The sequence below is a fragment of the Medicago sativa genome, chromosome 7, assembly GCF_051527215.1.
Source record: "Medicago sativa cultivar Bolivia chromosome 7, Bolivia_mono, whole genome shotgun sequence".
NCBI lineage: Eukaryota > Viridiplantae > Streptophyta > Magnoliopsida > Fabales > Fabaceae > Medicago > Medicago sativa.
In genome coordinates, this window is record NC_140755.1 from 21,190,026 (window position 1) to 21,207,038 (window position 17,013).

At 36.2% G+C, this 17,013-nt stretch overlaps 1 protein-coding gene and 2 pseudogenes across 1 annotated transcript; 1 reads left to right on the forward strand and 2 right to left on the reverse strand.

The window, feature by feature from the left end:
* LOC146904984 (uncharacterized) overlaps positions 1-703 on the reverse strand; it is a 79,384-nt pseudogene extending 78,681 nt beyond the window's left edge.
* A 2,331-nt stretch (positions 704-3,034) lies between these two features.
* LOC146904985 (uncharacterized) lies at positions 3,035-5,868 on the forward strand (annotated as a pseudogene).
* Positions 5,869-6,199: 331 nt separating this feature from the next.
* On the reverse strand, positions 6,200-7,263 carry LOC146904986 (uncharacterized). Its single transcript, XM_085728413.1, has 2 exons — positions 7,259-7,263; positions 6,200-7,044 (listed from the first exon to the last, which is right to left on the reverse strand). The coding sequence occupies exons 1-2, from the start codon at positions 7,261-7,263 to the stop codon at positions 6,468-6,470; spliced, it is 582 nt and encodes a 193-aa protein (XP_085584539.1). The 3' UTR covers positions 6,200-6,467.
* Positions 7,264-17,013: the final 9,750 nt, after the last annotated feature.

The following is a 17,013-nucleotide window of genomic DNA, read 5'->3' on the forward strand; positions in this document are numbered from 1 at the left end:
AACAAAATTCCTTCAATTCAAATAAAATAAAAATCCAAAAAAAACATTCTTCTCCCTCCAATTCTTCACTTAGAAAACTCTTAGGTTTAAATAAACACTTTCAAAATAGCATTTAACAATAAAGCGCGCGCGTAGAAATTAAAGACGGTTCCTATAGGATACTATAGTCGTTATGGGTGCCTAACACCTTCCCGTAGCGAAAACAACTCCCGGACCTCGATTCCCAAGGGTTTTGCTTACTTTTTCCCTTCCCAAGAAAAAATGAGATATCACCGGTTTAAAAGGTTCAAACGTAATCAATGTTTGACACCCGAAAACCAAGATAAAACAGTAGGCAAGCCCAATTAAAATAAAAAAAATTAAAAAAAATCATACAACAACCATTGAACCAAGTAAGTCACATGTCTGATGAGCTAACTTTCTGACGATATCATCAAACAACACAAATACCACTTCGTTGCCAAATTCACCGGCCTTAATTTGAAGTCTAAACCTACATAACGAAACACCACGTGAATGCAACTACACATGGAACATACAATTTATTATGGTCATCGAATAATGACACGACTATGTATTATATACATCCAAACATAAAATAAACCTTGGGTCAATCGAAGAAGGTTGTTCATTGTACCACATATCAACACCCTCTACAACATAAAAAAAAACATGCAATTACTACCCCAATTTCCTCATCCATGGAAGAAACAAAGTCTGCAAAAAATTTTGATCCTATGCTCTCCGACAAACGTTTTCAAGTCAGCCACCATGGCATTCTGCATGTTGATTCGATGCTCTTGAGAAAATATCATTGTACTATTCTAACAATAGAAATCTATAAATATTTATTGCCAAGATGAAAGCCAAAATTGAAGTATATATAGTAGATGAGTAAGTACAGCATTACTATCCATGCTGATCCACTCAAATAAAACAAAGAAGATTCAAATACCTCAAATATTAAGACTTGGAGGGAAATCAAATAGAACTTGCTTGGAAAAAAACTACAATAATTCCAGCGATAAACACCAGGTGGAATATCTAATTTTTGGACCACACTGGCATAAGGACCATTCAATTAAACACTTAAACCCACTTAAAGATCATTACACAATAAACCCCAAAAAAATAATGATCAATGTACGAACCATAGGATTGGAAATTGGAAGGTTAAAAATGATCAATTAACATGGATCGGTAGTATCTGCTAAATCACATTAAAATAAAAAAAAAGATTCATCAACCACACAACCATTAGTCTATAATCAAGTCGAGAGTATCCATGATAAATCATACAGAGGCATGGGACCAAAGTTGGAGCATTTTCTATTAGTTGTGTAAATAACATGGGCCCAAAAAAAGTCCATCGTACAAAGGCTCAATGCCAATAATATATTGTCCCTTGAAATGTGCAACCGATTCTTCAAGGACAATATCGTTATCTTCCCACTATTGGCAAACTAATTGCTAATATATAACTAAAAATGTTCATACACTTAATATTTTTTCCACCAACCCCATCTTTTTTAAGTATAACATCATACCACAACCAACATTTTACGCATAGACAATGCCATAAACTCCTCACCATATAATCTACTGTTAATATGTTTCATACCAACGAGCGTGTACATTGCTACATCGTTTTTTTTTCTTACGAAAATTTTAAACAGATCTCATAAAACCACAATAATTAGCAAGTGCATTACAAATGACTGAATCACATAGGACCAGAACTAAGAATGTTTAACCATTAATACATCAACAAATTAGACAACATTGCATTCTACAAAATCATCCCAATAGACACACAGAAGCTTCATCAAAAGGCCCAATAACTCCATACCACTGATCCATACAACAAAGACAAATGCACATATTAAAACCAAATAAAAACGAAGATTGCTTTTTAGGCCCCCCCAATATCTCTTTAGGCCCCCTAAAAATACAAAATTAACCTTGGTACTTAAAAATTGGAGCCACATTTTACTCCTCCGGTATGTATATACCAGATGCAGTTTTTTCAAAATCGCATTTTTAACACTTCCGGTACATAGAGTCCGGAGGCACACTTTTCAAATTGATTTTTTAAACTTTCGGTATATATATATACCGTACTGGAAGTAGCCATATATAAAGGATGCAGTTATTTAGCAGTTAGTTTCTTTTCTGCACTCAACTTTAATATTGTTCTGAACCTTGTGTTTTTTGGACAATTTTGTTGTGTTTTCATCACAATCAATAGAACAAATAACATCAATCTTCACTCAATTGCAATCAATTAGCAGGTAAACCTTACTTCATTCTCTCTCATTTTTTTCTGCATAGTTTTTTAGAGTTTTGTCATTTTCAATGAAAAGTTTGATCTTTATTTTTGTAAAATGACTTTTGAATCTGGAGAAAATAAGCAGCGAAAGTGGTTGTGGAACACAGTTCTATAATAGACATTGACATATTTAGTATTCCATTAGTAACTTTTGGTGCAATAAATCATATTTCTACTTAGAATATTGACAATCAACTTAATGTGCCGTTTATATTTCTAACTGCTGTCCATGCGTGTGGTATGTTTTCATCTTTATTCATGTTGTGTCGTTTTTTTTTGTTGATTGTAGGTATCTGGTTCCTGCTGATCTACAATTCATGTGCAACGAACTGCTACTGTCATATGTACCAAAAGACATGCTTACTCTATGCATTGATAACAATTTCAAATCATAATTTTTCTTTGATTCTTCAATTATGCTTTTACAGAACTCTATGAGAATGTATTATATTATGTTGTTCAATGTGTTTTAACACCAAAATCAAGAAAACCAAATCATAATAATCATGAACTAGCACACGATGGTTACTGTTTAAGTGTTTATTTTTTTACACTTTTTTTAAACAATAATGCTTTTGTATACATTTTAATCATTATATAATTTTAATGCATTGGTTTATATATTTGCTTGTTATTTAAATGTAATTGTTTACACTATAGTGAGTTTTTTGTTAACACAATATTTTTGGTTATGTATACATAGATATGGTTGACCTTGATGTTGTTCCAAAGCCGAATCCTGAAGTCTATTCCGTTGATGTTGCTGAATTTTTTGTTATGAAAGATAAAATGAAGTATGAAGATAGAGATGAGATGATTAATTGGGCTCGTGGACAAGCAATAGAGGCTGGATTTATGCTTATAATATATAAATCCTATAGTGGTTCTGGACGTAGAAAGCCGAAGCTTGTTTTAGCTTGTGAAAGAAGTGGCGAGTATAAAGGAACAAAGGAGTCTAAACGAGAAGGCACAGGTTCAAGGAAATGCGGGTGTCCCTTTAGGTTGCGCGGTTATTTTAGTGCAGCAAAACTCTGGAGTCTGAATATTATTTCAGGACTGCATAATCATAAGATGGAGCCAAAGCTAGAAGGTCATATGTTGGCTGGTCGTTTAACTGCAAAAGAGTCAAAGATTGTTGGTGACATGACAAGAAATTTGATAAAACTGAAAAATATTCTGTTGGATTTGAAAGGTAGACGGAAACACAATATGACTGTTGCCAAACAAATTTACAATGCACGTCACAGACACAAGCTGAGTATCAGAGGTTTGAGAACAGAGATGCAGAAGTTGTTCCAAAAATTTGAAGAAAACAACTATGTTTTCAATTACAGAACGGTTAGTGGGTCAAAAATTGTACAAGATCTATTTTTTGCACATCCTGAATCTGTGAAACACATTTCCTACTGTATTGGTGATGGATTCAACTTAAAAGACCAATCAATACAAAATGTCGTTGTTTGAGATTGTTGGTTTGACCTCAACTGAGATGACATATAATGTCGGGTTTGCTTTTTTAACTAGGGAGAAAGAGGATAATTTCACTAGGGCTCTACAAGAGTGTGCTAATCTGTTGAAGTGTAAAAAACAAATGCTGAAGGTAATTGTTACTGACAGGGATATCGGGCTGATGAATGATGTTGCCAACATTTTTCCAAAATCTACTGCTTTAGTGTGTGAATTTCATATTTTAAAGAATGTGAGAGCTAGATGCATTTTGGATTGCAAAGTCAAAGATTCCAAAGGGAAACATGTGAAGTCCTCGGATTTAGTTAACACCATCATGAATGCTTGGGAAGTTATAGCCAATTCTCCATCTGAGGAGCTATATGCAGATGCAGTGCTACAATTCAGAAAGGTTTGTGAACAATTTCCAAAATTTCTGAAATATGTTGAAAGTACAATATTGGAACCTTTGAAGAAAAAAATAGTTAAAGCATGGACCAACCATGTTATGCATTTTGGTTGCACAACAACAAACAGGGTTGAATCCGCTCATGGTACATTGAAAGGATATTTGGAGGAAAGTAAGGGTGATTTGGCAAAAGGATGGAAAGCAATAAATGCCATGTTAACAGTACAATTCACTGAGATACAAGCCACTTTTGGAAGAAATTCTACTGTTCTGGAACATAAATTTAAAGGTAATAAAATGTACAAGAGTTTGGAGTATAATGTTTCTAGACCTGCAATGAACTACATTTATAAACAAGCATCTCGGGTAAAAGATTGTGGTTCAGATAGTAAAAAGTGTGGTTGTGTGATACGATGGACGCATGGGTTACCTTGTACTTGTCTAATTTCTAAGAAATTGAATTTAGGAAGTTATATTCGACTTGATGAAATCAACATTTACTGGAAGAAGTTATGTTTTGAAGTTGATGATGATGTAGATGAAAGTAATCGACATGTTTATATTCAAAATGAGTTGAATGCAATTCAAGTATGTTATAAGTTTATAAGAAATTGTATATTCGACTTTATGACATACATGTACTATTTTTAATTATTAAGTCTTAGTAATTATTTATTTTTATGTGTTTGTAGGAAAGATTCAATAAAGCTGATTACAATATGAAGTTGATTATCAAGGAGCAAATGCGTGAAATAGCATTCCCTGAAATGACATCGTTGACTCCGCCGGTTCAAAAGCTTAAGACAAAAGGTGCGCAAAAAGGTGCGCAAAAGAGGAAGAGATCTACTTTGGATGATAGTTCTACTACTCAGGAGCCATCCTTTTGGGAGCACGTTGATGCACAGTTTCCAGATAGTCAAGCTTCACAGACAAAACCATCATTACAGAAAAAGAAAAGTGTGTGTGTGTGTAGTTAATCCCTCTTCAACCCCGACACCAACACAATATATTCCTTGTATTGATCAGATGCCTAATGTTATGAAACCTTATATTGAAAAGATTGTGAATGTGGATGGTGACGGTTACTGTGGTTATCAAGTTGTAGCTGAAAATCTTGGTCTTGGTTCTGACAGTTACGGGCTAGTTCGTCTTGCTCTCATTACAGAATTAACAGGGAAGAGGAATGATTATTTGGGAATATTTGGGGGTGAAGATCGACTAAAATTTCTGACTGACTCACTGTACCCTCCAAAGGAAAAGACCTCAATTGCGCCGGAAGAAAAATGGTTGACGGTACCAGATATGGGACACGTCATTGCAACATTATACAATAAGGTTGTCGTTGTACTGAAACATGGTAATAACTTTTCTGAAACATGTTTTCCTCTCCGTGGTCGCCCTCCAACAAATCCATCTGCACAAATTTTGTGTCTAGGATTGATTCCTAACCACTTTGTGCACGTGTTTTTGAGACCCGAATGCCCAATACCTCCAACAACACCGCAGTGGAAAAAATACAAAAAAGCCAGAGTCTCAAGCTTGGGAGGATCACTTTGTTGCGATGCAGTGTTTGTTTAATGAATTAATGGATATTGAAAAAGGCGACCAACCACCCAAAGAAACAAATAAAAATGATCCAATTTTGTGTGATGATGACAAGGAAGATATGCTCGAGACTACCTGACTTTTATTGTATTACCTTGATTATTTGTTTGAATTTTGGTTATTTGAATTAATGGTTTGTACTCTTGATGCACAAGACTATCTGACTTTTATTGTATTACTTTGATTATTTGTTTGGATTTTGGTTATTTGTTTAATAGTTTGTACTCTTGATGCTCAAGACTATCTAATTTTTATTGTATTACTTTGATTATTTGTTTGGATTTTGGTTATTTGTATTAGCAGTTTGTACTCTTGATGATGCTCAAGACTATATGAGCAATAATTCTGAACTTGATCAAACCAGATAGGTAGAGTATATGCTATAGGAAAATAGAACTTGATCAAACCATTTAATTCCCAACTACATAGGTTCATAAATTGATTCAATTACCAAGTAGGTTAATAACAAAGTACAATGCTCGACAACATAGGTTCATATCCAAAGTCTAAATTTCTAAAACTAAAAACAAAATACAGACATCACTTAGTGCCCTGTTAACTATACTGCCTGACATTTCTCCGCTTACGCCTCAACGACTGGTACTGAGTGGCAGGCGTGGCATGAGCTATAATCTGCTCCATAGCAATGTATAAAGGAGTACCTGCAAGCTCTGAATTCTATTCGATGGAAGTAATTGCCAGGTCCTTGATTCTGCACATGGCAGTCAATGGATCAACACCATGTTCCTCGTGTAACAGAACCTCAATATTAGCAGGCCTCGGCGGATTATTAGGAACATCAGGTATCAATTTAGGGTGAGAGACCTTATAGAACCACACCAAGTATCCATCCTCTGACTGCCAATCAGTTTCCACTAGTTGCCCACAATCTTTTTCAGATATCAGATGCATATTATAATCCTGAAAAGCCTGTTCCATCTGATAAATACTCAATGTGCATGGTGCGCCAATAGCAGGATGTCTAGGAACGTTCTGAACAAAATCAAATTGCCTCAACACGCGCTCCGGCAAGTGTGGACGATAACATGACACACCGCACATTATCCACCCTGAAAACCAAATGATGTCCTCCGGCGGATGACTCTCTCGATGACTATCATATGTATAGAAATTGATGTCATCAACCTCAAGACGATCCAACGCCTTCCTGTAACATTGTTGTATAGCATGACCCTGTCTTAACATGTACCGAGTGGCACGTGGGCGATCCTCTGTATAACTGATATCAAGATCCCTCGGACAAATTTCTGGAAAGTGTCATATATCCATGCCTAAAAATATCAAAATTATATCATTAAACATAATGTGTGAAAATCCACCAAATTTAACATAACAATTTAACTTATAAAATTTTACCTGCATCAAACAAGTGTAGCCAGACAAGGACGTACAACTGGGTTTAGTAAAGTCACCTAAATAATTGTAGAGGAAAGCAAGAGCAGCGGCACCCCATGACACTTGATTAACCGTAGTCAGGTCGTCAAATTATTTCAAATAGACAACACAACAGCTACTGCCGGCCTTATCATTGAACAATATGCAACCAACTAGATAGAGCAGGAAAGCTTTGATGCACCGAGTCCGGTACCATTCCATTGAATCTTCCTCCCCAGGCTGATTTGCATACGATTTCGCTTCGGTCAGATAGCTCGTGTAAATACTCAAAAGCGTATCATAAGTGATATGTGCCGATTTTGAACGTTTGGTCTCCGCGGCAATTTTCTCAAATTCCAATCCTAAGTAGTTAACCAAATACTCTGTCCCCTGATGAATAGACAAGCTCTCATGAAACAGCAGATTACCTCCTACAGGTATATGCAGCAAGCACGAAACGTCATCCAAGGTGATTGTCATTTCACCTAGAGGAAGGTGAAAACTACTCGTCTCTGAGTGCCACCTCTCTGAGAAAGCAATCAAGAGACCGTGGTCCACTTGACCATAATTTGTGTCTAAGAGCGGATAAAGACCAGATGCCCTGATGACATTCCAGAACCACCCCATAGCAGCAACATCTGGAGGTAATGCTGATTTCAAGTCTATTATTCGCTTGGCATTGTTAAGCACCCGATGTGTGTTTTCATGGCCCTAGAAAAAAAAAGCAAATATAAATTGTTAAAACTATTATAACCAACAGTCCAAAACAACATACCTCACCCTGAGCAAGAAAGTAAAACTATTAGGCACGTGTAGGTTGGTTTTGTGGGGAAAAAAATAAAACTATTTGGCGGCTGTGAGTACAGAGTGAAAAAAATAAAAGCAGTGCATGCATCTGGTTTGGTCTCTAAATTTTACTTCCCAAAATTTTGATGACTGTTATCAAATATATGAACAAATGTTCCACTATCATATGTCAACTCATTTTTCATTTCCAGAAAATTAATGAAGTATGAATAAAAACATTACCTGAATATATATCTAAAAAAGTTGCGGCATCACATATATCTATTAATCAAATGTAATATATCATTAATCAAGTGTCTGGACTACGTTTTTTCCTTTATATCTCCTCATTCAAGCAATCCTTTGTCTGTCTAAATAAATGGCCCTAACACTGCGTTCTAAGAGTCACCTCCATATACTTTACCCATCAACGATTGTTAATACCTTATATCATATTTTTTTCAAAAAAACAAAATAAGAGCGATTTATTTAAATAGTAAACTTTTATCTTGTAAGTATAGTTCATATAGTAATAGTATTGTTAGTTCTGCTTCCTATGTATTGACAAAATTCACTAAACTTATGGGATAAATTCTACTACTAAACTACCACATTCAAAAGCGAATAAAATAAATAAAAGAAATTCTTACACCTCCATTCCAAATCTTTGCTGCAATATGTTGGCCAAAACTCGGCAACAAAGACATGTTTGAAGGTCCTCCATCGTATCCCTCCTGAACAACTCCCACGGAAGGAGGCTGTGAACTAGAGGCTGACTGTGATGATGGCATCTCGATATCAATTTGAGACTGGGAACTAGAGCCACACGGTTCCTCTCTCCGACCACGCCCACGACCACGTCCACGTCTCCTTGGTGGAGCGTTTGGAACTTGCTCTTTGGGGACAGAAGCATGCAATGCCTCCTTACCACGTCGTGTCCTACCAACATCTTCAATATCCATAGCTACAACAACGAAAAAACAAATTTTAATCCTTTAGAAATTTTGTGATTAGATATGGTTCCAAAGTTTATTGCATAATTTTAACAATGTTCTTAACCTGTGAGTGTAACTTTGGTCTAATGTCATAGAAAAATAGTTCAATTAAGTTAAGGAACCACATTTCTTAAAGCATATACTAATATCTATATATTGAGATATAATTAAATGTCTATATAAATCGACTTTACACTGCCAAGAAAAAAAAAAACTAAATCTTTAGATAAAACACATTTGAAATTAGTCTCACACATTTGTCTTATTACAGAAAACCACTCCTAATTGGTGAATGGTACAAGCTATCAACAAGCAATGTAAACTGCACAAAATTTCCGGCACGTCTTTGAAATTTCTACTCAAGCTTAAATTCCTAATATCAATTTGACATACAATAACCTTTGCTTTTCAGGCTACACAACCACTCATTGTTTATAATTATGCAGCTTGCTTATCACCAACTTCATCATAATAGTTTCACCCTGATTAAGCTTAATGCTGAATGTTCTAGTAATATGATCAAATATTTACCTAATCTCCACCAAATTAATTCCAAAAGAAAAGAATAAATTGAAAAGCAAAACAAATACATCTATAATTATTTCATTGACTAAAACAATTCATCAAACAATACATCTGGAAGGAATAACAACGAATGTATCAGTCATTTTAGAAAAGCATTCGACCTGAACAAAAGTAAGGAACCCACTGCAATTTTTTATTACAAATGAATAAATATACAAATCTGCAATAATTTAAGGTTAAATTAAGGTTCAATTATCGTTCAGCTTCTTGAACATGAATCTATAATTAAGTTGGCCTTAATTTTGACCCATGTAGTACAAACCCATAGATGAATTTATAATTTAAGAAGCTGGCTATATTTTTTCTCTTCACCTTAATTATGAATAAGCAATGAATATGGATGAGGTTAGATCTTGTTTCAAGTTCCTTTTTATATACAAATCTGCAATGCCTCTCAAGTTTCATATAGAATCACCAAAATTTGGACCGCTTATATGTATAAGCCAATAGCAAGAACATTAGTACCGTACATTGGAATAACTAATAAGTTCATATGCATTAGTTTTGTCATAGACATTGACCACAAAAATAGTTTGCTTTCCTATATATTTCACTATAGAAACCAGATATATAAGCAATTTGATGCACAAATCTATAAACCGTAGATCCTAATCTTACTTCCTCTTAATCTTTCACTAAGATGACTGTCAATGAAATAATAGCTTGAAATAACAGAGGCCAGAGTCGTCTTTATTTATTTGGTAAGTAAAACACCTACATGTATCAACATTTGACTTTAACCATAGAATGTTCAACTCACATATTCAGCTCCATGAGTACAAACCCATTGACAATGTGGAACGATATGAAAGAGTTTATGAAAATGCTCAAGGTGAAGAGAGAAAATATAGCCATGAATAAATATTTTTGCAAATGGAATGATAAAATCTAAAAAGAAGCAAGTACATCGAACAATACTATAATATTTGATGGATTTGAACATTATATGTATTATCATTAGCAAGCAATCTTCCAAACTCTTTGAAACCCTAAAACAATTCCCAATCGCCAATTCTGAAACCCTAAAACACTCAATTGGAGAAGGAACGAAAAATTGGAGAATCGATGGACTTACCTTACCTTATTTCATAACAAGAGGCGAGAGGAAGAGTGAGCTGCTGGAGGAAGTGATTCCAGCGAGCTGGTCCTTGGTGGAGGAAGTGAGTGAACCACGGTGTTTGGGTTTCCGGCGATTCTCGGCTGGAGGAAAGAAGAAACGTGAATTGGAAAGAAGAAGGAAAGAAAAAGCGTTAACCGCTGTCTTTTTTGTCGTCAGAATGAAAGGAGAGATATAGGTGAAATGGGCCTCCGGTAGGTATCTACCGAATTGCTCGGTATTTATCTACCGTATGCATAGCAAAGGCTAAAATTGTAATTTTTGGGGGCCTAGGAAGATTTGGGGGGGGGGGGGGGGGGCTTAAAAAGTAACCCTCAATAAAAAACAACAATGGGATATAATCCAACACTGTTCCAACTAAGGTACATAACACAAGCGTACACTTTTACATATTTGGTCAAACATAACTACACCACCATTAATACAAAACACGAAGAGTTACAGTAAGACAAATAAACCAATACTTGTTGTTATACCCTAATTTTGGACCTAAAAATACTAGCTCAATTCTTCTTTCCTTTCACTTCAAGTCATTTGGATTTGTCTCTGATCAATTGCATCTTTTTCTGCATCTTATTTCAATATTGTTTACAAAATTCATGAAAAAGGGTATTTTAGTCATTTCCTGCATTCAAACTCATTTTAGTCCTTGAAAGTGGTTTGAGTCTTTTCAAATAGTTTGAATAAGTCTTTATTTCAATTCCATGTCAAAATCCATTTAAAAAATTGCATTTGAAGTCATTTTGAGTCAGTTCATCCCCTAGGGGCATTTTAGTCTTTTCATGTGTTAAAACTCTGTTTAATTTCTAAAAATTGTCTCTGAGTCTTTTGATTTGCTTGTATAAACTCTTGCTTTATTTCCCTGTTAAAAAACCATTTTAAAAAAAATTGCATTTGAGTCATTTTGAGTCATTTTAGTCCCTAAGGGCATTTTGGTCATTTCACATAAAATTTCGACAGAGAGAGGTTACTTTAAAGTACCTCATTTAAGTAATTGGTTCATTTTAGTCCGTTTTGTTGTTTTTAATCATTTCACTTTACGTTATTTTCAGATTACATTTTTTACCAATTTTATTTTATATTTCATTTTAGTCCCTCAAAGTTGTTAAAATTGCACTTTAGTCCTTTCTTCCATTTTGTTTTTTTCTTCTTTTAAAATCTTTTCCAATTTACGTTTTAGTCCTTCAAGTCAAACTTTTTGTTTTTAGTCTTTTTAAGTCAATTGCAGATTGGTCCTTTGATTTTAAGAAATTGCAGATCAGTCCCTCAAGGCAATAAGTCCAGAATTCAGTCCAAAGCAAGTCCAGTCTACGTGTCAGCTCATCATTGGCCCAGAAGGCCACATGGCAGCCTATAAAAGGCACTTTCACTGCACAAGTGTCAGAAGGATCAATCACGTAGTACCAACTCACAAACACATCCACATTTCTCTCTCCCAGATCAAAGAATCAAAATCCAGAAAGATCCCAAGAACATGATGAAGGTTCGAAGAACCTAACAAACCCTAACCGTTCCAGATTCACCAAAACAAACACGAAATCAACAAATTCATCATCAATTACACAAGAATCAACGAAAATTCTCAGAGAATCCAAGCCAAAACCATTTCAATTTAACAAACTTTCACCAATTTCAATTGGATTTGTGCAAGTTCTCAGTGATTTTCTTCAGAAAATCATCATCATCGAACTGTGTCGATTCCTCTTCTCGCAATTCAAGCCAAAGGCAATCACGAGAAGAAGATCGAAGAAGAGAAGAAGAGAAATCGAAGAATCAGAGAATACGAAGAGAAATTTTCAACAAAACCAGTTCAAATTCCAATTCGATCTAATCCAAAACCCTAGGGTTTCGAATCAAGTACCAAATCGAAGAACAACAGTGAAAGGATCTCAAATCTGCGAGGAAATTGAAACGGTTAGGGTTCGAACATTTTCCAGAAATCAAAAGACGAAGGGAAGATCAAAGTATTCCATCGTCTTCTCCCTTTCTCCAATCGTCAACAGGTAAACACGTTAAACTCCTTAGTTTTTTCTTAAATACATCAGCGAAGTCAGATCGAGGTGAATCGGTGTGAATCTGCACTTCTTTCCTCGTTTTTCTTGAAAACGTTTGCAAATAGAGGAAGAGGTGAGGATTCACATCGTAAAACGAACATCAAAGCATCGTTTCAACTTGCTCTTCGTCAATCTCAACATAACCGAACCCTAAAAGTGTAGATCTAGGAAGATCTACGATTTTTTTGCAAGAAATAATGAAAGATTCAGATAGGGGACGAAGAAACGAGTGTTACGGTGTTTTTAGTTCTAAAGAAAACGTAAGTTGTATGTTCATCGGAATCTGGAGGCTACGGCGGAGAAGATGAAGTTTCCGACCAGTCTTCATCCTCTCCGACGAGCCATTTGCAGAGCACTTAGAGAGAGAGAAGTTAGAGAGAGAGAGTGAGAAGAGAGAAATGAATTGTGGACCGGTCCTTGTGCTTTTAAAGGGACGTGAACCAGACCGGTTCACCTGAACCAGTCTGGTTCACTCCTGGACCTTGATTGCCACCGTCTGATCTAGGGTTTAGGATCCTGGATCAATCCAACGTCCCTAATGCGTTTGGATGATCCAGGATCCATGCAGGTATGGGCTTGGGTTTATGTCTGCGCAGGCTTTAGTTTTTTTTGTGTTTTTTGCTATCTTTGCACCGCTCCTTGCTATTTGCACCTCTGTTTCATCCAAAAATCCTTTAAAAATTCCTAAAAGTTTCTTACATGTTCTTGACAATTTTATTGACATTTTTGTGATATTCTTATATGTCAAAACTTAAAGGGAAATATGTGGTGGTTTTCTTGCTTCTTTGTCTTTTTTTAGTGTTAAAAATTGTGAAAAAATTGCATGTTCTTGATGCTAGTTCTTGATGCATATTATTGAATTGATGATTATGTGAATTTACAATGTGTATCCCCCTGAGTTGATGCCATTCTCTGTTGTTTTGATGAGTTGACTTGTTGATTGATTGTTTCACAAGTTATGTGTATACTTTAATATGTGAATAAATGGTAAAATAGGCTTATAATGAGTCATAATCTTTAAGAGCTTGACATTGCTTTGTAGTTTTCATGTTGTGGTTGAAATAAGCCTTTTGAAAAACTTGTCACAACAAGAGAATTATAGGACATAGCCTTGCCTTGATATTATGATGCATATTAGGCATATTTTACTACCCTTTTTTGACTAAGTCTTTTACTTCATGTTTGTTAATATTGCACTTTGTTTTTAGTATTTCTTTTTGCTTACAATTTCCATTCCATAATGCCCTATGCTACTAACCACTTTACTTCATGTTTCATGCATCCCATGAGCATCTCATACTCCATTCTTCCTCATCACTTTATTTTCTTACACTTTAAAATTCATGCAAAAGTTAGAATGTAAAACCTAGGAATTTTGTAATTTTTTCTTATGCTTTTAAATTCTTGCAAGACCATAGCATGTATCTAGGGCATGATGTAAAGGACAATGGACTCTTAATATGTACACCGACACTCACACCGACACTAGCACACACCTCACTTGGTTACTTTAGATGTATGGCTAGGATATGCATGTTTAGATGTATGTTTAGGATTGAATGTTTAGATGAATGCTTAGGTTTTACACTTAGAAAAATCAATTTTCCAAAAAAAAACTTGAACAACATCACTTGAAAACCTTTTCCAAAAAATATAGGAGCCAAAACTCCTTTGCATTTTCTCTTTATTTTCTTAATCAAATTTCAATGAAAATTAATCATACTTGACTTTTTTCCAAAATCACTAATCAAACCTCACAATTTCACAATCTTATGCCCTTGAGGCCTCTCTCTCTCATTCTTCAAAATTCCAATTTTCAAACTTAAAATCAACCAACGAAAACAAAAACATCTTTTGGAAGAGAACTACGGTGGATTTGATCCCTTAAAAGGGTACGTAGGCAAGGAAACAATATTCCTTCAATTCAAATAAAATAAAAATTCAAACATCTTCTCCTCCCTTCAATTCTTCACTTAGTAAGCTCTTAGGTGTAAATATCACTTTTCAAATAGCATTTAAAAATAAAGCGCGCGCATAGAAAATAAAGACGGTTCCTATAGGATACTATAGTCATTATGGGTGCCTAACACCTTCCCGTAGCGAAAACAACTCCCGGACCTCGATTCTCAAGGGTTTTGCTTATTTTTTCCCTTCCCAAGAAAAAATGAGATATCACCGGTTTAAAAGGTTCAAACGTAATCAATGTTTGACACCCGAAAACCAAGATAAAACAGCTAGCGACTCCACTGGGGAGATTCGAGAGTTACGCCTAGTCTTTATTTCCACGCTTGCGCTTTCGTTTTTACTTGCTTCTTTTACTTGCTTCCTTATGTGAATAAATGTTTAAATTCTTGCAAACGTGTGGGGTGAGAATATCAAAAGTCCTACACCCGGGCTGAGTGAACTTAGGATTTAGGAGGGATATAATCGACAATTCATACCGAGGGTTGCCTCGTGTATTGGATTATGCGATCAATCCCACATAGCTGAGGCATTTTGGGGGTGATGTTGTCGGCGCGTGTTGTCGCGTTTAGGCACTTTACTTCTAATTGTTCTATGACGCTATGAACCGTAGATAACCGAACCCATCCATGGCCATTTTCTAGGATGTAGTGCGGAGGCTAAACCGAGTGTTGTCTCGAATTTTAGTCGTCACGTGATACTACACTCAAGTTAGACCTTCTTACGGATAATCATGGAGCGAGTGTTGTCTCGTGGCACCATGATATACGCAAGAGAGGTTGCAACTTGGGAACCTTTTTAGAACCCGGTTACTATTATCCAAAGCCCTAGTTTCACCGGACACCGTATCCACCCATGACTCCTTGACTTTGAATTTCAACCCACCATGTTTTCTCCGTACTTGAACATAATCATGCATACATGCATACATGCATACATGCATAAACTCTTTTTGCATGCATTTATCGAAGGGCTTAGACAAATTGAATTTGTAAACATTGTAGGAATGGGGAAGACTAAGTCCTACAAGTTCAAGGAAGCGGATTTGGCTAGTTTGAGAGATTTGGCACTCAAGATCGAGGATCCAACTGGTTTCCGACATCGTTACGGGGCCTTACTTACTCTTCTCCAGACTAATTTAGATGAGAAGCTTGTGCACACTCTAGTGCAATTCTATGATCGGGACTATCAGTGCTTCACTTTTCCTGACTTTCAGTTGGTGCCCACACTCGAAGCTTATTCTTGCTTGATGGATCTATCTATTGCTAAGGGGGTACCCTTCGCGGGACTTGAGAATCCTCCTACTCCATTGGTTATTGCTAAGGATCTCTATCTCAAGACCACCCATGTCTCCAAGAATCTTGTCACTAAGGCTCACGTCCGAGGGTTCACTTCAAAGTATCTACTTGAGAAAGCCAACCTCAAGACCACTTGTCAAGACACTCTTGAAGCTATTCTTGCACTCCTCATCTATGGGCTTATTCTCTTTCCAAATCTTGATGACTTCGTGGATATGAATGCTATTATGATCTTCCACTCCAAGAATCCGGTTCCTACTTTGCTAGCTGACACATACCATGCTATTCACGATCGGTCCGGCAAGGGCCGTGGATACATTCTTTGTTGTGTGCCTCTCCTCTATAGGTGGTTTATTTCGCACCTTCCGAAGACTTTCCATGATAATCCAGAAAATTGGTCTATTTCATAGAGGATCATGGCTCTCACTCCTAATGAAGTGGTTTGGCTTACTCCAGCTTCTAGAGTCAAAGAAATTATCCTTGGTGGTGGAAAGTTTCTTAATGTGCCTCTTCTTGGTACCCGGGGTGGAATCAACTATAACCCGGAGCTCGCCTTGCGACAATTTGGTTTCCCGATGAAAGAAAAGCCCATCAATCTTGCTACATCTCCTTACTTCTTCCATTACTCCAATGCACCCACAAGAATAAGAGAGGATTTCATAGAGGCTTGGTCCAAACTTCGGAAGAAAGAGGTGAAGCATATGGGTGTAAGGTCCGATGTTGCTCATGAGGCCTATACACAGTGGGTGATAAACCAAGCTGAGAAGATTGGTATGCCTTACCCCGCTATGAGATACGTGTCTGCATCTATTCCAGCCATGCCTTTGCCTCTACCACCACATACTCAGGAGAAGTATCAGGAGCACCTAGCTATAGAGAGCCGAGAGAAGCATCAGTGGAGGACTAGATACTATGAGGCTGAGAACTTGATCATGACTCTGGATGGAAATGATGAGCAGAAGACTCATGAGGTCTTGACGCTAAAGAAAGAGTTGGCTAAAGCTAGGAAAGAAATTGAAGAAAAAGATAAGT